Genomic DNA, 22,726 nt, shown 5'->3' with positions numbered 1-22,726 from the left:
ATTGGTTGGGGTTGGGGGTGGGGTGGGTCGGATTGGTTGGGTTTGGGGGTGGGGTCGGGTCGGTTGGGTTGGGGGTGGGTCGGGTCGGATTGGATCGGTTTGGGGTGGGGTGTTGGTGGGGTGGGGTGGGGCGGGTCGGATTGGTTTGGGGTGTTTGTGGGGTGGGTTGGGTCGGATTGGGGTGGGTTGGGTCGGATTGGGGTGGGTTGGGTCGGATTGGTGTGGGGTGGGTTGGGTCGGATTGGTGTGGGTTGGGTCGGATTGGTGTGGGGTGGGTTGGGTCGGATTGGTGTGGGGTGGGTCGGATTGGGGTGGGGTGGGTCGGGTTAGGTCGGATTGAGGTGGGGTGGGTTGGGTTGGGTCGGATTGAGGTGGTGTGGGTCGGTGTGGGTTGGGTCGGATTGGGGTGGTGTGGGTTGGGTCGGATTGGGGTGGTGTGGGTTGGGTCGGATTGGGGTGGTGTGGGTTGGGTCGGAGTGGGGTGGGTCGGGGTGGGGTGGGTCGGAGTGGATTGGGGTGGGGTGGTTGGGTCGGAGTGGATTGGGGTGGGGTGGGTTGGGTCGGATTGGTTTGGGGTGGGGTGGGTTGGGTCGGATTGGTTTGGGGTGGGGTAGGTTGGGTTGGGTCGGGTTGGTTTGGTTTGGGGTGGGTTGGGCTGGATTGGATTGGATTGAACTGGGGTCTGGGCTGGATTGGATTGGATTGAACTGAGGGGCTGGGCTGGATTGGATTGAACTGAGGGGCTGGGCTGGATTGGGTTGAACTGAGGGGCTGGGCTGGATTGGATTGAACTGAGGGGCTGGGCTGGATTGGATTGAACTGAGGGGCTGGGCTGGATTGGATTGAACTGAGGGGCTGGGCTGGATTGGATTGAACTGAGGGGCTGGGCTGGATTGGATTGAACTGAGGGGCTGGGCTGGATTGGATTGAACTGAGGGGTTGGGCTGGATTGGATTGAACTGGGGGCTGGGCTGGATTGGATTGAACTGGGGGCTGGGCTGGATTGGATTGAACTGGGGGCTGGGCTGGGCTGGATTGGATTGAACTGGGGGCTGGGCTGGATTGGATTGAACTGGGGGCTGGGCTGGATTGGATTGAACTGGGGGCTGGGCTGGATTGGATTGAACTGGGGGCTGGGCTGGATTGGATTGAACTGGGGGCTGGGCTGGATTGGATTGAACTGGGGGCTGGGCTGGATTGAACTGGAGGCTGGGCTGGGCTGGATTGAACTGGGGGCTGGGCTGGGCTGGGCTGGGCTGGATTGAACTGAACTGAACTGAACTGAACTGAACTGAACTGAACTGAACTGGGGGCTGGGCTGGGCTGGATTGGATTGAACTGGGGGCTGGGCTGGGCTGGATTGGATTGAACTGGGGGCTGGGCTGGATTGGATTGAACTGAACTGGGGGCTGGGCTGGATTGGATTGAACTGAACTGGGGGCTGGGCTGGATTGGATTGAACTGAACTGGGGGCTGGGCTGGGCTGGGCTGGATTGAACTGAACTGAACTGAAATGAACTGAACTGAACTGAACTGAACTGGGGGCTGGGCTGGATTGGATTGAACTGGGGGCTGGATTGGATTGAACTGGGGGCTGGATTGGATTGAACTGGGGGCTGGATTGAACTGGGGGCGGGGCTGGATTGGATTGAACTGGGGGCGGGGCTGGATTGGATTGAACTGGGGGCGGGGCTGGATTGGATTGAACTGGGGGCTGGGCTGGATTGGATTGAACTGGGGGCTGGATTGGATTGAATTGAACTGGGGGCTGGGCTAGGCTGGATTGGATTGAACTGAACTGGGGGCTGGGCTGGATTGGATTGAACTGGGGGCTGGGCTGGATTGGATTGAACTGGGGGCTGGGCTGGATTGGATTGAACTGGGGGCTGGGCTGGATTGGATTGAACTGGGGGCTGGGCTGGGCTGGATTGGATTGAACTGGGGGCTGGGCTGGGCTGGATTGGATTGAACTGGGGGCTGGGCTGGATTGGATTGAACTGGGGGCTGGGCTGAACTGAACTGGGGGCTGGGCTGGATTGGATTGAACTGGGGGCTGGGCTGGGCTGAACTGAACTGGGGGCTGGGCTGGATTGGATTGGATTGAACTGGGGGCTGGGCTGGGCTGGGCTGGGCTGGGCTGGGCTGGATTGGATTGGATTGGATTGGATTGGATGGGGGCTGGGCTGGATTGGATTGAACTGGGGGCTGGATTGGATTGAACTGGGGGCTGGGCTGCGCTGGATTGGATTGGATTGGATTGAACTGGAGGCTGGGCTGGGCTGGATTGGATTGAACTGGGGGCTGGATTGGATTGAACTGGGGGCTGGGCTGGATTGGATTGAACTGGGGGCTGGGCTGGATTGGATTGAACTGGGGGCTGGGCTGGATTGGATTGGACTGAACTGAACTGGGGGCTGGGCTGGGCTGGATTGGATTGAACTGGGGGCTGGGCTGGATTGAACTGGGGGCTGGGCTGGATTGAACTGGGGGCTGGGCTGGATTGAACTGGGGGCTGGGCTGGATTGAACTGGGGGCTGGGCTGGATTGGATTGAACTGGGGGCTGGGCTGGATTGGATTGAACTGGGGGCTGGGCTGGATTGGATTGAACTGGGGGCTGGGCTGGATTGGATTGAACTGGGGGCTGGGCTGGATTGGATTGAACTGGGGGCTGGGCTGGATTGGATTGAACTGGGGGCTGGGCTGGATTGGATTGAACTGGGGGCTGGGCTGGATTGGATTGAACTGGGGGCTGGGCTGGATTGGATTGAACTGGGGGCTGGGCTGGATTGGATTGAACTGGGGGCTGGGCTGGGCTGGGCTGGGCTGGGCTGGGCTGGGCTGGGCTGGGCTGGGCTGGGCTGGGCTGGGCTGGGCTGGGCTGGGCTGGGCTGGATTGGATTGGATTGAACTGGGGGCTGGGCTGGATTGGATTGGATTGAACTGGGGGCTGGGCTGGATTGGATTGAACTGGGGGCTGGATTGGATTGAACTGGGGTCTGGGCTGGATTGGATTGGATTGAACTGGGGTCTGGGCTGGATTGGATTGAACTGGGGTCTGGGCTGGATTGGATTGAACTGAGGGGCTGGGCTGGATTGGATTGAACTGAGGGGCTGGGCTGGATTGAACTGGGGGCTGGGCTGGGCTGGATTGAACTGGGGGCTGGGCTGGGCTGGATTGAACTGGGGGCTGGGCTGGATTGGATTGAACTGGGGGCTGGGCTGGATTGGATTGAACTGGGGGCTGGGCTGGATTGGATTGAACTGGGGGCTGGGCTGGATTGGATTGAACTGGGGGCTGGGCTGGATTGGATTGAACTGGGGGCTGGGCTGGATTGGATTGAACTGGGGGCTGGGCTGGATTGGATTGAACTGGGGGCTGGGCTGGATTGGATTGGGGGCTGGGCTGGATTGGATTGAACTGGGGGCTGGGCTGGATTGGATTGAACTGGGGGCTGGGCTGGATTGGATTGAACTGGGGGCTGGGCTGGGCTGGGCTGGATTGAACTGAACTGAACTGAACTGGGACTGGGCTGGATTGGATTGAACTGGGGGCTGGGCTGGATTGGATTGAACTGGGGGCTGGGCTGGATTGGATTGGATTGGATTGGATTGAACTGGGGGCTGGGCTGGGCTGGATTGGATTGAACTGGGGGCTGGGCTGGATTGGATTGAACTGGGGGCTGGGCTGGATTGGATTGAACTGGGGGCTGGGCTGGATTGGATTGAACTGGGGGCTGGGCTGGATTGGATTGAACTGGGGGCTGGGCTGGATTGGATTGAACTGTGGGCTGGGCTGGATTGGATTGAACTGGGGGCTGGGCTGGATTGGATTGAACTGTGGGCTGGGCTGGGCTGGGCTGGGCTGGGCTGGATTGGATTGGATTGGATTGGATTGGATTGAATTGGATTGAATTGGATTGAACTGGGGGCTGGGCTGGATTGGATTGGATTGAACTGGGGGCTGGGCTGGATTGGATTGGATTGAACTGGGGGCTGGATTGGATTGGATTGGATTGGATTGAACTGGGGGCTGGGCTGGATTGGATTGGATTGAACTGGGGGCTGGATTGGATTGAACTGGGGTCTGGGCTGGATTGGATTGGATTGAACTGGGGTCTGGGCTGGATTGGATTGAACTGGGGTCTGGGCTGGATTGGATTGAACTGAACTGAGGGGCTGGGCTGGATTGGATTGAACTGAGGGGCTGGGCTGGATTGGATTGAACTGAGGGGCTGGGTTGGATTGGATTGAACTGGGGGCTGGGCTGGGCTGGATTGAACTGGGGGCTGGGCTGGGCTGGATTGAACTGGGGGCTGGGCTGGGCTGGATTGAACTGGGGGCTGGGCTGGGCTGGATTGAACTGGGGGCTGGGCTGGATTGGATTGAACTGGGGGCTGGGCTGGGCTGGATTGGATTGAACTGGGGGCTGGGCTGGATTGGATTGAACTGGGGGCTGGGCTGGATTGGATTGAACTGGGGGCTGGGCTGGATTGGATTGAACTGGGGGCTGGGCTGGATTGGATTGAACTGGGGGCTGGGCTGGGCTGGATTGAACTGGGGGCTGGGCTGGGCTGGATTGAACTGGGGGCTGGGCTGGGCTGGATTGAACTGGGGGCTGGGCTGGGCTGGATTGAACTGGGGGCTGGGCTGGGCTGGATTGAACTGGGGGCTGGGCTGGGCTGGATTGAACTGGGGGCTGGGCTGGATTGGATTGAACTGGGGGCTGGGCTGGATTGGATTGAACTGGGGGCTGGGCTGGATTGGATTGAACTGGGGGCTGGGCTGGATTGGATTGAACTGGGGGCTGGGCTGGGCTGGATTGAACTGGGGGCTGGGCTGGGCTGGATTGGGGGCTGGGCTGGATTGGATTGAACTGAACTGAACTGAACTGAACTGAACTGGGACTGGGCTGGATTGGATTGAACTGGGGGCTGGGCTGGATTGGATTGAACTGGGGGCTGGGCTGGGCTGAACTGAACTGGGGGCTGGGCTGGATTGGATTGAACTGAACTGGGGGCTGGGCTGGATTGGATTGAACTGAACTGGGGGCTGGATTGAACTGATCTGGGGGCTGGGCTGGATTGAACTGAACTGGGGGCTGGGCTGGATTGAACTGAACTGGGGGGCTGGGCTGGATTGAACTGGGGGCTGGGCTGGATTGGATTGAACTGGGGGCTGGGCTGGATTGGATTGAACTGGGGGCTGGGCTGGATTGGATTGAACTGGGGGCTGGGCTGGATTGGATTGAACTGGGGGCTGGGCTGGATTGGATTGAACTGGGGGCTGGGCTGGATTGGATTGAACTGGGGGCTGGGCTGGGCTGGATTGGATTGAACTGGGGGCTGGGCTGGATTGGATTGAACTGGGGGCTGGGCTGGGCTGGATTGGATTGAACTGGGGGCTGGGCTGGATTGGATTGAACTGGGGGCTGGGCTGGGCTGGATTGGATTGAACTGGGGGCTGGGCTGGATTGGATTGAACTGGGGGCTGGGCTGGGCTGGATTGAACTGGGGGCTGGGCTGGGCTGGATTGAACTGGGGGCTGGGCTGGGCTGGATTGAACTGGGGGCTGGGCTGGATTGGATTGAACTGGGGGCTGGGCTGGATTGGATTGAACTGGGGGCTGGGCTGGGCTGGGCTGGGCTGGGCTGGGCTGAACTGGGCTGGGCTGAACTGAACTGGGGGCTGGATTGGATTGAACTGGGGGCTGGGCTGGATTGGATTGAACTGGGGGCTGGGCTGGGCTGGATTGGATTGAACTGGATTGGATTGGATTGAACTGGGGCTGGGCTGGATTGAACTGGGGGCTGGGCTGGGCTGGGCTGGATTGAACTGAACTGGGGGCTGGGCTGGATTGAACTGAACTGGGGGCTGGGCTGGATTGGATTGAACTGAACTGGGGGCTGGATTGAACTGAACTGAACTGGGGGCTGGGCTGAACTGAACTGAACTGGGGGCTGGGCTGGATTGAACTGAACTGGGGGCTGGGCTGGATTGAACTGAACTGGGGGCTGGGCTGGATTGAACTGAACTGGGGGCTGGGCTGGATTGGATTGAACTGGGGGCTGGGCTGGATTGGATTGAACTGGGGGCTGGGCTGGATTGGATTGAACTGGGGGCTGGGCTGGATTGGATTGAACTGGGGGCTGGATTGGATTGAACTGGGGGCTGGGCTGGGCTGGATTGGATTGAACTGGGGGCTGGGCTGGGCTGGATTGGATTGAACTGGGGGCTGGGCTGGGCTGGGCTGGATTGGATTGGATTGAACTGGGGGCTGGGCTGGATTGGATTGAACTGGGGGCTGGGCTGGATTGGATTGAACTGGGGGCTGGGCTGGATTGGATTGAACTGGGGGCTGGGCTGGATTGGATTGAACTGGGGGCTGGATTGGATTGAACTGGGGGCTGGGCTGGATTGGATTGAACTGGGGGCTGGGCTGGATTGGATTGAACTGAGGGCTGGGCTGGATTGGATTGAACTGGGGGCTGGGCTGGACTGGATTGGATTGAACTGGGGGCTGGGCTGGATTGGATTGAACTCTGGGCTGGATTGGATTGGATTGAACTGAACTGGGGGCTGGGCTGGGCTGGATTGGATTGAACTGGGGGCTGGGCTGGATTGGATTGAACTGGGGGCTGGGCTGGATTGGATTGAACTGGGCTGGATTGGATTGAACTGGGGGCTGGGCTGGGCTGGATTGGATTGGATTGAATTGAATTGAATTGAACTGGGGGCTGGGCTGGATTGAACTGGGGGCTGGGCTGGATTGAACTGAACTGGGGGCTGGGCTGGGCTGGGCCGGATCGAACTGGGGGCTGGGCTGGGCTGGGCCGGATTGAACTGGGGGCTGGGCTGGGCCGGATCGGATCGGATCGGATTGAACTGGGGGTTGGGCTGGGCCGGATTGAACTGGACTGGACTGGACTGGACTGGACTGGACTGGACTGGACTGAACCGTGGGCTGGGCTGGGCTGGATTGGATTGGATTGGACTGGACTGGACTGGACTGGACTGGACTGGACTGGACTGAACCGAACCGTGGGCTGGGCTGGGCTGGATTGGACTGGACTGGACTGAACTGTGGGCTGGGCTGGATTGGATTGAACTGTGGGCTGGGCTGGATTGGATTGAACTGTGGGCTGGGCTGGATTGGATTGAACTGTGGGCTGGGCTGGATTGGATTGGATTGGATTGGGCTGGGCTGGATTGGATTGGATTGAACTGGGCTGGGCTGGATTGGATTGAACTGGGGGCTGGGCTGGATTGGATTGGACTGAACTGGGGGCTGGGCTGGATTGGACTGAACTGGGGGCTGGGCTGGGCTGGATTGGACTGAACTGGGGGCTGGGCTGGGCTGGGCTGGGCTGGATTGGACTGAACTGTGGGCTGGGCTGGATTGGACTGAACTGTGGGCTGGGCTGGATTGGACTGAACTGTGGGCTGGGCTGGGTTGGACTGAACTGTGGGCTGGGCTGGGTTGGACTGAACTGTGGGCTGGGCTGGGTTGGACTGAACTGTGGGCTGGGTTGGACTGAACTGTGGGCTGGGTTGGACTGAACTGTGGGCTGGGCTGGGTTGGACTGAACTGTGGGCTGGGCTGGGTTGGACTGAACTGTGGGCTGGGCTGGGTTGGACTGAACTGTGGGCTGGGTTGGGTTGGACTGAACTGTGGGCTGGGCTGGGTTGGACTGAACTGTGGGCTGGGCTGGGTTGGACTGAACTGTGGGCTGGGTTGGACTGAACTGTGGGCTGGGCTGGGTTGGACTGAACTGTGGGCTGGGCTGGGTTGGACTGAACTGTGGGCTGGGTTGGACTGAACTGTGGGCTGGGCTGGGCTGGGTTGGACTGAACTGTGGGCTGGGCTGGGTTGGACTGAACTGTGGGCTGGGCTGGGTTGAACTGTGGGCTGGGCTGGGTTGGACTGGACTGGACTGAACTGTGGGCTGGGTTGGACTGAACTGTGGGCTGGGCTGGGTTGGACTGAACTGGGGGCTGGGTTGGACTGGACTGGACTGTGGACTGGGCTGGATTGGATTAGTTTGGACTGGACTGTGGACTGGGCTGGATTGGATTAGTTTGGACTGGACTGTGGACTGGGCTGGATTGGATTAGTTTGGACTGGACTGTGGGCTGGGCTGGATTGGATTAGTTTGGACTGGACTGGACTGTGGGCTGGGCTGGACTGGACTGGATTGGATTAGTTTGGACTGGACTGGACTGTGGGCTGGGCTGGACTGGATTAGTTTGGACTGGACTGGACTGGACTGTGGGCTGGGCTGGACTGGATTAGTTTGGACTGAACTGTGGGCTGGATTGGATTAGTTTGGACTGAACTGTGGGCTATGCTGGGCTGGACTGGATTAGTTTGGACTGGACTGGGGGGCTGGGTTGGACTGGGGGGCTGGGTTGGACTGGGGGCTGGGGGTTGGACTGGGGGCTGGGGGTTGGACTGGGGGCTGGGGGTTGGACTGCGGACTGGGGGCTGGGGGTTGGACTGCGGACTGGGGGCTGGGGGTTGGACTGGACTGGGGGTGGGGTTGGACTGGACTGGGGCGGGGTTGGACTGGACTGGGGGCGGGGTTGGACTGGACTCGGGGGTGGGGTTGGACTGGACTGGACTCGGGGGCTTGGTTGGACTAGACTCGGGGGGCTTGGTTGGACTAGACTCGGGGGGCTTGGTTGGACTAGACTCGGGGGGCTTGGTTGGACTAGACTCGGGGGCTGGGTTGGACTGGACTCGGGGGCTGGGTTGGACTGGACTCGGGGGCTGGGTTGGACTAGACTCGGGGGCTGGGTTGGACTGGACCGGACTCGGGTGCTGGGTTGGACTGGACCGGACTCGGGGGCTGGGTTGGACTGGACTGGACCGGACTCGGGGGCTGGGTTGGACTGGACTGGACCGGACTCGGGGGCTGGGTTGGACTGGACCGGACTCGGGGGCTGGGTTGGACTGGACCGGACTCGGGGGCTGGGTTGGACTGGACCGGACTCGGGGGCTGGGTTGGACTGGACCGGACTCGGGGGTTGGACTGGACCGGACTCTGGGGCTGGGTTGGACTGGACCGGACTCTGGGGCTGGGTTGGACTGGACCGGACTCTGGGGCTGGGTTGGACTGGACCGGACTCTGGGGCTGGGTTGGACTGGACCGGACTCTGGGGCTGGGTTGGACTGGACCGGACTCTGGGGCTGGGTTGGACTGGACCGGACTCTGGGGCTGGGTTGGACTGGACCGGACTCTGGGGCTGGGTTGGACTGGACCGGACTCTGGGGCTGGGTTGGACTGGACCGGACTCTGGGGCTGGGTTGGACCGGACCGGACTCTGGGGCTGGGTTGGACCGGGGGGGGTTGGGTTGGGCTTGACCGGGGGGGGGGGGTTGGGTTGGGCTGGACCGGGGGGCGTTGGGTTGGGCTGGACTGGATTTGATTGGCCTGGACTGGGCCGGAGTGAAGCGGGGAGGGGGCTGGTCTGGGCCAGAGTGAAGCGGGGAGGGGGCTGGTCTGGGCCAGAGTGAAGCGGGGGGCTGGTCTGGGCCGGAGTGAAGCTGGGGGGGGGCTGGTCTGGGCCGGAGTGAAGTGGGGGGGGCTGGATTGGATTGAAGCTGGGGGCTGGGCTGGATTGGATTGAAGTGGGGAAGCTGGGCCGGATTGAGGTTGGGTTGAGGCTGGGGCTCGGCGGGTTGAACCGAGGGGTCTTGGTTGGTTTGGGTTGAAGTGGGGGCTGGGTTGTAGCGGGTGCTGGGCTGGGCCGGATTGGTTGAGCCGGGGGCTGGGCCGGATTGGTTGAGCCGGGGGCTGGGCCGGATTGGTTGAGCCGGGGGCTGGGCCGGATTGGTTGAGCCGGGGGCTGGGCCGGGTCGTGCTGTATTGATTGAGCCAGTGGCTTGGCTGGGCTGGATTGGATTGAACCATATTAAACTAGGGGGCTAGGCTGGATTGAACTGGGGGTTGGGCTATGCTGGATTGAATTTGGGTGGGGGGGCTGGGTTAGATTGAGATGGATTGTTGGGGGCTGAAGTGCAGTGGATTGGCTTTTTTGTTGTTGTTGTAATAGGGTGGTTTGGTGTGTACTGCACAATCGTGTTAAAACTTCGCAAATTTAAGCATAGCAAAGAAATAATGTTTGCAATATTTAGAATAAGATAATTGTCTTCATTTGATAATGGTGCCCATGAGCAAAAAACAAAACACTAGTGCAAAGTGAGAATAGAAGACTTAGCAAAATAAAAGAACGTTAACTATAGAAAATAAAACTTAGCAATTTTGTTTGTCCTGCTGGCCACATTTTTGCCAGTCACGTCCTTTCTGTTTTCAGGGCACTAGACGTTAAAAAGAACAAAACAGTACCTCAGGCACGCCGGGAGCTGCTGACGGGCACTTAAGTCGACTCAATCAGTGCTTCATCCCTGCTCCACAGACAGGAATGGAAATGCCAGGGGTGCAGTGACTAATTGCTAGCCTGTAAAGAAGAATGCCAGGCAAACCAACAAAGGGTAAGCAACGGATGGGCTCAAAGCCCTTTTTCTTGTTGTTATACGTGCCTCACAGGCTTGACCCTAAAACAGGAATGCACCAAATGAGTATCGCAATGAGCCTATGACTATATTCAGTAGGGTCAGCATTTTTCATGCCCTGAGTGCCTGGAGAGGTCTAGGCGTTTCCTCAGGACCAGAAGCAGTTCTTGATGTAGTCAAGGGCGTTAGGGGCGTGTTTTATTGTTCCATGGTGCTCAGTGACCAGTTAAAAAAAAAAAAAAGCAATACAAACAAAAATTGCACTTGTTTGCTAAGAGTGTGTTCTCAACATAGTAGGGGCACACACAAAGGACATTTATGTGCTGATAAACATCCTCCATGCAGCACGTGTCTGGGGTCCCAGGAGGGACGTGCTTGGGATGAATACAGTTTTGCGCATACATGCCAAAGATAATGTGCAGATAGGGATGAAATTGCTACTAAATGTACCAATTTGGTCCCCCATTTAGGGCCTATATGAAAACAGCGTGGCAGCTACTCGCCCAAAACTATGGCCTGAAATGACACAAAATTCATCTTTCATGAAGAAGAGTTTAAATGGTTGTGCTCTATAGAGAAAAGTACTCTTTGCATTTACTTGGTCTCAGGAGACGCAGTGAGAATCCACCCTGCTTCCGGAGTCTCTGGATTGTGAGTTGCTAGTATTTAAACCCACCTTTTGGCTACCAGGTGGAATTCTATTTGTGTGAGCATGCTGCATGCTTGTCGGTGATAGTGGGATCCATCTTGGAGTTATTCCCAGATATGATGGTGTATATATTGTGTTCCTTTTTAGGTTGAGCGTTCAAGCATTTTCCACCTGTTGTAAGTGTTCTGTGGGCTTATAACCACTCCCATCTGACACCCATCACTTTCACTCGTTTGTGGGCTTACCTTTCACAAATTGCTCGATTTCATTGGTAAATGCTTTACATTTGTCCCGCTTTGGGGTGGTTTTGTTACAGCCTTGCAGAGTGACACTTTTATGTGGATTATTGCATGTTTGCCGATATGCTTCAGTATGGGCAAACTATTTTTTCTTTTCTCTCCCCTTCGTGCTCCATAGGGGCCACGACGCGAACAGCAGAACAAACTTCATCGGCGGTATTGAAGCACTGGTCACATTGTTCACACTTGTTACCTAATCAGTCATTTCTTTTGGCTCGCCCCTCCGTGCTTCACAGCTTTCACAAAAACACTTGTAAATGATAAATGGTTTACGTTAAAAAAAAAAAAAAAAAAAAAACTGGAATTTTCAAAGCTGCTCTTTGGACACAGCAGGAGAGCTGATAACAATATTAACTGCACTCGGGGAAACTCGCCCCATACTGCTCTGCAGGCTATTACTTTAACAAACAATTTTTGCTCATAACTCAGCCTGTGATGGTCCTAGGACAATAGGACCACCACCAAAACGTTCACGACAAAGTGCTCTTTCTGTCTACATCATCTGTGGGTCCCCACACCAGGTTAATGGGGAGCCCAAAATAATTGCCCCTCCCTCAATTCAGTGTGTTTTAAAGCTTTTGTTGCTGGAACTTTTGTTGTACAGCTGAGAATAGTTAATGTTTAAGGGCCTTGTTTGTAATATCATTGCAGTAGCCCTGCCAGCCCTGAAAATGTGTAATTCACTACATCCTCTAAGGGCTTAATTTATGCTTGCACTGAATTATTTTCTGCCATTCTGTTTTCATTGTTTATTCCCTCTAGTGGCTGACTATATGGTTACATGATCATATTTCTTATAAATGCTGTTTTTATTGTGGTGTCCTTTAGGGGCTGTTCTGAGCATTGCAGTCCACATACTACAATATTTGCAGCACCCGGAAACCCGTTCCATAGAACTTTGCAGGCATTATGTTTGCCCATAACAACCTGTGGTGATCCTAAGACAATGGGGCCACCACGAAACCTTCAGCACAACGCACTCTGTCTAGGGCAAGTCTGGGTTCCCACACTAGGTTAGTGGGGACCCCAATATATGAACCCCTCCCACCATTCAATGTCTTTTTAAGCTTTCATGGCTGGAACGTTTGTTTTGCACCTAGGATTAGTTTTAAGGGCCTTGTTTGAAAAAAAAAGGAATTGCCCAGTAGGCCTACTAGCTCTTTAGTTGCAGGCAGGGCCACTGGAATTGTGTGGGAGAAAGGACACCAAAATATGCAGCAGGGTTGACCAATAATATGGCAAATGAAGTCCAGTTATAAACTTACGATGCCAATAACTCCAGCTCAAGTAAATGCGAGACCTATTGCATTGTAAATGCTTGTTCGAATGGGTAAACAAATTTTTTTTGGGGGGGGGGGGGGGGTGGGGGGCGAATATATAAATATATAGTTTTTATATATATATATCTATATAAAAAATTGGAAGGAGCAACAAGTTGTTGTATACAAACATAGCAGCATTTGAGACCTCATAGAAAGCCCTATTTGGCTGTCAATTATGGGTAATACATATGGCAGAACCCGGTGTTTAGGGTTGTTGGCATCTTGGAGCGATGAATATAGATACTATTAACACAACTAGTTTCATGCAGAATATCTTTGAAAGAAGGTCTAGATGCTGGTAATAAGGAGCGGAGTTTTGTTTCTGCTAACAGTATTTAACCAGTATGGAGTCCACTTGGTGAAAGCAGGGGGAACAGGAGTAATAACTGGTATTAGCACACATCATGCATAACTACAGGAGGGCCAATGTATCTTTGACGTGTGACCAGGTAAATAGAAATTAGGCTGGTGATATCAGTATAGGAAGAAAAGAAGAGGTGCCTTAGGTTCACTAGGCATACTGGATCCAGTGTTGAGGTGCTCATATCTATTTTAGAGCGATGTCTCTTTCTCAGTCTTTAATAGGTGCAATTTCAACGTTTTGAAAGAAGAATCCAGGGAATCTCATTGAGACCAACCACATCCATAGGGAGCCTGAACAGTGGTATTTGTTCTCTTTGAAAGACTGCAAAAGGCCCTGATATGCAAAATAAACGTTTTCATTTATTGTCCAGTATATATTAACAAGTGTATTTCCCTTTTCCGTGTAATGGTTCATCAGTCATGTTGCTGTGTTATGGCATTGTATTGTGCTTTCTTTTTCATTGATACTTTTATTGAATTTGTTGTCATTCCTACATATCGCAGGGAGCATGGGCATTAAATCTGGTACATGCAATTTTTAGTATTGCAATTGGTCTGTTCCGTCAGTTATGGTTTCTTGGGGAGCCCCAGGTCCATTTCTGTTTATTTTAATATGACACATTACATCAAGTGTGGTTTTTTTTTTTTTTTTCTTCTTCTCTCTCCTTCTGTACTCTTATGGTGTGTTTCCAACAGGGTCTCCCTATTATTGTTCCTGGCCTGTTTGCATGCATTTCTAATAGTTTTTGTAGGATATTGCAGTTTGGAGCTTCTCTGATAATAGGTCAGCTTGATCCTCAAAATCAGTCCGTTGGTTGCAGTTTCACCATAGTCTTCAAGAATTCCTCAATGCCCAAAAGAGTTGCTTCCTGGGGGATACTGGTATAATCTTCCACATCAAAGGAAATGAGGGTAATGGATGTGTCCACGATGTTGATTCAGCAAGTTTGTGAACATCTTTGTTATCCTTCAGCAAGGAAGGCACTTCTTGTACAATTGGGCGTAGAAAATGGTCACACAAGACGTATAGCAGTTCAAGTACTGATAGCAGAGACAATGAGTCTACCTGGAACAGTAATACCCTCATGAGTTTTAGAGAGGATGTAGCAATAGGGAGTCTTCGGATTCTTCTTCTGGAGGAACTCCGCCTCTTTAAGTGATCCGTCCTGCTTTTTCCACTGCGTGTACTATGGTTTTAATTTTCCTGCTCAAGGATGGTGTAAGATCTGGTCTGATAGTGGTCATAAAGGAGCACACCACATTCATTCCTTTGATCTTCAGTATTCATGTTAACAATCGCTCCTTTATCTGCAGGTTGGATAGTAATAAACCGATTGGATGACACGGTGTTAATAGCATTCATCTCCTCTTTTGAAATGTTGTGAAATCCATCGGAGGATGCCAGACCGTTGCTGGTGGGTAGAATGCAGGTACCTGATAAAAGCCTTGATGCCATTGTGCCCATCATTGGTTTCTTTATGGACTAATTCCTGGTGTTTCTTAAAGACTTGATGTTTGAACTGAAGCTTTTAAGGTGCTTTCCGTCTCCTGAGTTTTTATCAACAGTGTCAGACAATCTTAGATGTTCTGATATCAGGAAATCCTGCGTGCGCCTCCAAACAATTTGTGCTCATTCTTTACAAAAAGTAGCATCCTTTGAGAAAATCCTAGGCTCATTTGTTCACTATTAATTCATAGGTGCTGTATTAGCACACAAAATATTGAGAATGGCATCAGGTTCCGCGATTCACCTCTTACCCTAGCCTCATGAACACAGATTTATCTTGTTCATGGGGGGGGGGGGGGGGGCGGCAGCAGCAGCATTCATTTGTGAGCTTGCTGGCGGTGTGCTATTAACCAGGTTGGAATGGTGTCTGCAAGATTGTTTCCACCATTTTATCATAGCTTAAACCCTGTATTTGAGACATCTCCGTAAGTGCCCTGCAGCTGAGCTGTTGTAGTGACATATAGACCACAGTTGAGAGAGGAATTTTTTAATGTTATTTATTGAGTAGGTTAGAGTCTGTTTGATCTCATGATAAAATGCTTGGACTTCTCCAGCACTGTGGCAATGAAACATGCCGACACTACTGAACATAAACAAGGGCTTATTTCTGTGCTTATTTGGTTCTGTCCTATTTTTAATCATAGCACAGTCCCTCACGAAGAATAACACTTGCTAACTGGGTGTCTGTAGACAGTTTTAGTTATGTTTACCCAATTTATAACTTGATTTTTATAAGCCCTTACAACTAGGGCAACAACCCGAGCTCTGGCCAAATACAAGGGTGTGGGGTATCAAAGTTCTCCGACAAAGAGCCACAGTCTCTGAGAGCTTGCTGGGTATTGCAGTGCCCACCCAGCGAGGAGCTAACCTAATTGTATGCAAAGCATGCCACATAGGTGGAAGAAGGATGTACTTCCTTGAAATAAGGAATACTCATGATCTGTGATTATCAGTGGAGTTTAAGTTGCTTTTTTGTCATAAGAGTATGGCCCATATATATATATATATATATATATATATATATATATATATATATATTAGTACACATAAGTGACCTCTGACTTGCCTCTTAGGTCACTAATAGCATTATCATCAGGGTGGAGGCACAAATTGTTCTCAGCTCATGTTTAAAAATTCACTTGTAATAAGTGTATTACTAAAGCATGGTGAATATAATAGCATGCTGTCATTTAAAAACAGAACAGCACTTTTTCCATACTTTCCCACTTACGTGCAGTTTTACTGATAAAACTATTTAGCGTTTAGACAGTAATTTGTGGAAATTGAGTTTCCACAAAAGTATTCATCATTTGCACCTCACCAAGTAAAGTATTCTGAATGGGTTACCTCATATTAAATTCGCACACAGAGGTACAAAATGTGCACTCAAATCTAATGAAATATATATATTTTGAAAATGTTTGAACAGTTTATTTACAAGCTAGTTAAATGTTAAGAAAATAATCTGGCATCCTACAGCATTTCATTTCACATTTTGTACAGCACAGCTTGTCAGCCAGTTCACTTTACAAAATCCTTTTAACATTTCATTAGGAGAAAGAAAATTGTTTTTGCCCATCTGTGGCTCATTTCCGCAAGCTTAAAACCTGGCTGTTCAATGCACTTTAGTTACTTCCCGGTTGTTTTCTCTCTGACTGCATGAAAATTGTGGTTCTCCAGCGACGGGATACCAGGGTGTGGCAGCTATATATGCTCTACAACCCTTTGATGTTAATAGTTTTACTAAGCATTCAAATACTTATACAGATGTCCTGGCGGGTTGTATGACTGAACCACGCATGCCAATACCGCGGATGCTTTTTCAACACAGGTATCATTGCCACACAACCTTCCAATGCAGGATTTTATGATTATGCCTTTGCCACACATGCCTTTACATAGAATTTCGATTTAAATGCATGAATGGTAAAGCATATGTTAAGTTTTGCAAGTAAAGGTAAGTATTTTACTTGAAAGTATAAACCTTTTTTGTATAAACCTTTTTTATGTTTATATTTTCCTATAAAATTCTTACATGTCGTTCTACAGTACGCATGGTAAAGGCATTTGTTTTGCAAGAAAATGTACTGGTAGGTACAAATTATTTATATATATATATATATATTAATGTGTGTGTATATTCGATGGCATGTGTAGCTGCAGATACACATTCTATGCATATGGATTCCGACATCTAGTGTTGGGCTCGGAGTGTTACAAGTTGTTTTTCTTCGAAGAAGTCTTTTAGTCACGGAATCGATTGACTCCTCCTCTTCGGTTCCATTGCGCATGGGCATTGACTCAATTGTTAGATTGTTTTCTTTCCGCTGTTGTTCAGACGCGTTTCCTCTCGCTCTGAGATTTCGATTCAGAAAACTTTACAAAACGTTCTTTTCGTCTGTATTGTATCAATCAACACAGCAGTAGCGTCGGGAAGCAACTTTGTTTGCCATTCGGGGCGCGCACCCAACTCTGACCTACTCGGGCCGACCGCGTGGAGAGCCTCCTGGATCGGATTCCATTCCGATTCTGTCCTCTGTGCCACACTAAGTACCCATACACAGACCAGATTCGGTTTTGCAACCTCTGCCTCTCTCCAGACCATCGGGAGGAAAACTGCGAGGCCTGTTGATCCTTCCGATCGAAAAAGACTGAGAGACCGAAGAGCAAGAAGGCTCGAAATGGTGTCGAAGAACATCTCGACGTAACAGAGGAAGAACTACTACAGGCAGCAGTCTCAGTCTGAGATTCTGAGTCAGAGCAAGAATTTGAGGAAGGCAGACTTGTCACAGCTGGCCAGCATGTGAGTACGTCTGCCCCTGCACCCTCACATAACAAAAAGACAAAAGGCCTTGGGTACGCCACTGCCTGAAGGCCATGGCTAGGCCCGAAGAAAGACTCTCGGTGACCGACCCTCTAGTACGGCAACGAAAAGGGCCACCCCTCCAAAAACCTTGCAGTTGACAAAAAGCTCCATTCAGACTCCAGTAAACAACAATTTTCTGAGTCGAAAATAAACCGTTTCGGAGCTGAGACCTTACTCATCATTTTCGGTCCTGAAAAAACACATTTCGTTGCTGAAAAAGACGGCATATACAGAGGAACACGAGCTTTCTAAAAGACTTAAAGAAAGCCAGAAAACCTCTGAGGAGGTGTCAGATTGAACCAATCCTTCACATTATGGATGAGAGGCAGTCCAGGATCCACATCCATAAAGAAACTGGGAGAATCATCACAGCACCTCTTTCAAAAATAAAGAGGAAGTTGGCATTTCAGGAGGAATTGGACACTATGCAGCCCCCAGCTAAAGTGCCAAACAGAAAGAAAAGCCTGCACCTCCTCAGTCTTCTCCTCCTCATTCTCCTCACCTACCTACCTCTCCTCAGATAAGCCCTACACCAATGCATTCTCCAACCCATTCGTACGACTCAAGACACTGTTGATCCATGGGATCTTTATGACCCTGATCAAATCGAAAGCAACAACCCAGACAGCTACCCCTCTAAACCATCGCCACCTGAAGATACTACAGTATATAACCAGGTGATAGGCTTCAGCCCTAGCTATCATGGGGTTACAATGCACACAGAACCACTAGAGGAAGATTTTTTTTATTCAATACATTATCATCTACTCATTCTAGGTATATCAGTGCCCCCCAGTGCTCCCAGGCATGGAAAACATGCATATCACATTTTTAACTAGCCTTTGAAAACATGAATCATAACGCCTAGAATAGAAAAAAAAAGTACAAGCCTGCACCTTCTGACCCTGATATCACCCATCAGGTACCACCGAATTCAGCTGTGGTGAGTACTGCCAGGAAGAGAACCAAATAGTCATTCCTCAGGAGATGAACCCTCTCCTGATAAGGAAAGAAGAAAATTCGATGCAGGGAAAAGGGTTGTGTCCCAAGCAGCAAACCAATGGAGAATAGCAAATTCACAAGCCCTACTAGCTCGTTATGATAGAGCCCATTGGGACGAAATGCAGTATATAATACAGCATCTCCCCAAAGAGACCCAAAAAGGGCTCAACAGGTAGTAGAAGGGACAGATATTACAAATAACCAAATAAGATCTGCCCTAGATGCCGCAGATACCGCTGCAAGGAGTGTCGACACAGCAGTCACTATTCGTAGACATATATGGCAGAGATCTTCTGGTTTCAAGCCAGAAATACAACAGGCTGTGTTAAACATGCCCTTCGATAAAACATATTTTATTGTGCCAGAAGTAGACACAGCAATAGAAAAACTATGAAAAGACTCGGACACAGCTAAGGCAATGGGTGCACTCTATTCTGCACCATATTGAGGGTCATTTTGTAAAACTCCGTTTCGAGTTAGTTTCAGACCACAGCTGTCAGAGGCATTAACCTCCGAAGCAAAACCAGTACCAACGAGGTGAATTTAGAGGCACATATATATAGGACAATACTATAGAAATAGAGGAAAATTCCAGACCTCTTAACAGCCTGCAACACACCCAAAACAGTGACTTCCCTCACTCCCTTCAACACCTCTCCTGTGGGGGGATGACTACGGCAGTTCCACACACATTGGCAAAATATCACCACAGACAACTGGGTGCTATCAATTATCTGCAATGGTTATTGCCTAGAATTGATAAACACTCCAAATAGTCCACCAAGGTTTCACAAACTTAACCACAGAACACAGAATTCTGTTACAAAAAGAGGTTAAATCTCTACTACTCAAACAAGCAAGAGTTAGTTCCACAGTCTCAGATAGGAACAGGAGTTTATTCACTATACTTTCTAATTCCCCCAAAAAGATGGCACCCTCAGGCCAATATTAGACCTCAGGCCCCTCATTCTTTACATCCTGTCAGAACATTTTCACATGGTAACTCTACAGGATGTTATCACACTGCTACAAAAACAAGATTTTATGACATCTTTAGACCTCAAGGATGTGTATTTCCACATACCCATTAATCCTGCTCACAGAAAATACCTCCGGTTTGTCATTCAGGGAAAACATTACCAGTTCAAAGTGTTACCCTTTGGCATAACAGCTCCTGGGGTACTCACAAAGTGCTTGGCAGTAGTGGTAGCTTACCTAAGAAGACAACATATATATGTCTTTCCATATCTAGACGATTGGCTAATAAAATCAAGCAGTCGTACACCATGCCAAAATCATACACGTTATGTAATACAAACCTTAAACACACTAGGTTTCTCCATAAACTTCTAAAAGTCACCCCTTCAACCAGCACAACCGCAACCGTATTTAGGTGCGATACTAAATACTCAACAAGCTCTAGCGTATCCAAATACACAAAGGATACAAGCTTTCCAAAAACGAATTCCACAAATACAACCAAATCAACAATACACTGTAAGATTTCATGAAAATTACAGGAATGATGGCATCTTTCATTGCGATTGTTCCATAAGCAAGATTAATCATGCGGCCCTTACAACAGTGCCTTGCACAACAATGGTCACAGGCACACGGTTAACTCCAAGATCTAGTGTTGACAGACCCCCAAATATATGTCGCTTCAGTGGTGGAATTGCACCAATCTAATAAAGGGGCGGTCATTTCAAGACCCTGTGTCTCAGACCATAATTACAACAGATGCATCAATGATTGGTTGGGGAGCTCACCTAAACAATCACAACATTCAAGGACAATGGGATGTCAAACAAACAGCTACACATAAACCACTTGGAGTTATTAACTGTGTTTCTGGCCCTCAAAGCTTTTCAGCCTCTTCTCACACAGAAGAATGTTCTTAGCAAAACAGAAACCATGACAACCATGTATTATCTCAACAAACAAGGAGGGACACGTTCATCCCAACTGTCCTTTCTCGCCCCAAAAATTGGGAAATGGCCAATCCACAAACATATTCATCTATTAGCACAGTACATCCCAGAGATAGACAATCAGTTGGAAGATATCCTCAGCAGAAATCACCAACAAACTCATGAATGGAAGATTCATCCTCAAGTACTTCAAAGGTACTTTCAAAAGTGGGAACACCAAACATAGACTTATTCTATATGTAGTACCAAACTCCCATGCAGACAAGATCTGTTGACACAAAACAGAGGTCAAATCAGACATCCAAATCCCAGTGCTCTCAATCTAGCAATTTGGCTCCTGAGGTCATAGAATTTGGATATTTACAACTCCCATCAGAATGTATGGAAGTTATTAAGCAAGCAAGAAAACCAACTACTAGACAGTGCTATGCAAACAAATGGAAAATATTTGTATATTACTGTCAATCTAAAAATATAGGTCCTCTTACAGCATCAATACAAGATATTGTGTGCTATTCACTTCATTTACAAAAATCAAATTTAGCATTTTCTGCCATAAAAATACACCTTAATGCAATTTCTGCATATTTACAAAATATCTAACATAGCTCTTTATTTAGAGTTCCCGTCAATAATGCTTTTCATGGAAGGCTTAAAACGCATCATTCCACCCAGAACACCACCAGTTCCATCTTGGAATCTAAATCTAGTGCTTACAAGACTTACGGGTCCACCTTTTGAACCAATACACTCGTGTCAAATTCATTTTCTAACAAGGAAAGTCTCCTTCCTAGTGGCAATTACTTATTTAAGAAGTGAAATCAAGCTTTTACTCTTGAGGAACCTTTCTTCCAAGTATATAAACATAAAATTGTACTAAGAACAAATCCAAAGTTTCTACCAAAAGTAGTCTCACCTTTTCATATTAAACTGTGGAACTGCCAGTCTTCTTCCCACAGCCAGATTCTGTGCAGAAAGAGCTCTACATACATTAGACCTCAAAAGAGCTCTAATGTACTATATTGACAGAACTAAACCATTTAGAAAGACTAAACAACTCTTTGTAGCTTTTTCAACAACCACATACAGGCAATCCTATATCAAAACAAGGTTTAGCAAGATGGATTGTAAAGTGCATAGAAACATGCTATTTCAAAGCAAAAAGACAGCTTTTAATTACTCCCAAAGCACATTCTACACGAAAGAAAGGTGCAACAATGGCTTTTTTATTTTTTATTTAAGGGAATATACCAATGGCTGAAATATGTAAAGCAGCTACATGTTCAACACCCCAAACATTCACTAAACACTACTGTGTAGACGTATTATCACAACAAAAAGCCACAGTAGGTCAAGCTGTTCTAAGAACATTATTTCAAACAACTTCAACCCCTACAAGCTAGCCACCACTATTTTGTGGGAGGACAAACTGCTTTGTAGCCTATGCATAGTATGTGTATCTGCAGCAACACATGCCATCGAATTGAACATGTCACCCAGTGTACATCTGTTCGTCGCATGTTCTGCTGCAGATTCACATGCTCTCTCCCTCCTCCCCGGAAGCCTGTAGTTGGTTAAGTTAACACATTTGTGTATACATTAACATTTGCGTGGACATCTTTCTTTATACTTGTATACTGTATTACTCCTTCCTTTACCCTCTGCGGGAAAACAATCTAACAATGGAGTCGATGCCCATGCGCAATGGTACCAATGAGGAGTCGCCGCTCGATCCCGTGACTCTAAAAGACTTCGAAGAAAAACAACTCGTGACACTCTGAGCCCAGCACTTGATGTCGGAATGGATATGCATAGCATGTGTATATGCAGCTACACATGCCATCGAACATAATGGAAAATGTCACTTACCCAGTGTACATCTGTTCGTGGCATGTTCTGCTGCAGATACACATGTTATGCATATCCATTCCGACATCTAGTGTTGGGCACGGAGTGTTGCAAGTTTTTCTTCGAAGAAGTCTTTTTGGAGTCACAGGATCGAGTGACTCCTCAGTTCCATTGCACATGGACATCGATTCCATTGTTAGATTGTTTTCTTTCCACCGTCTGGTTCGGCTGTGTTTCCTCACGCTCTTTGATTTCGATTTGGAAAACTTTAGAAAACGTTCCCTTTCGTCGGTATTGTCTCGATCGTGTTCTACATCTAGCATGAAACCGGTGTACTGTCAGAAAATCACTTTGTTCGCCCTTCGGGGTGCACGCGCCCAACTCAAGCCTGTTCGGGGGGACCGCTTGGAGAGCCTGATGGATCAG

General features: G+C 49.9%; 1 protein-coding gene across 1 annotated transcript in view; it reads right to left on the bottom strand.

Moving 5' to 3' along the window:
- Positions 1 to 8,239: 8,239 nt before the first annotated feature.
- Positions 8,240 to 22,726, bottom strand: part of LOC138301603 (uncharacterized) — a 51,254-nt gene continuing 36,767 nt past the window's right edge. Inside the window, exon 2 of the mRNA XM_069242120.1 lies at positions 8,240 to 9,892. Within this exon, the coding sequence (XP_069098221.1) occupies positions 8,240 to 9,892 (1,653 nt within the window). The remainder of the gene's footprint in view (positions 9,893 to 22,726) is intronic.

The sequence above is a fragment of the Pleurodeles waltl genome, chromosome 6 (assembly GCF_031143425.1).
Source record: "Pleurodeles waltl isolate 20211129_DDA chromosome 6, aPleWal1.hap1.20221129, whole genome shotgun sequence".
Classification (NCBI taxonomy): domain Eukaryota; kingdom Metazoa; phylum Chordata; class Amphibia; order Caudata; family Salamandridae; genus Pleurodeles; species Pleurodeles waltl.
This window is presented reverse-complemented; position numbering and strand designations above follow the sequence as displayed.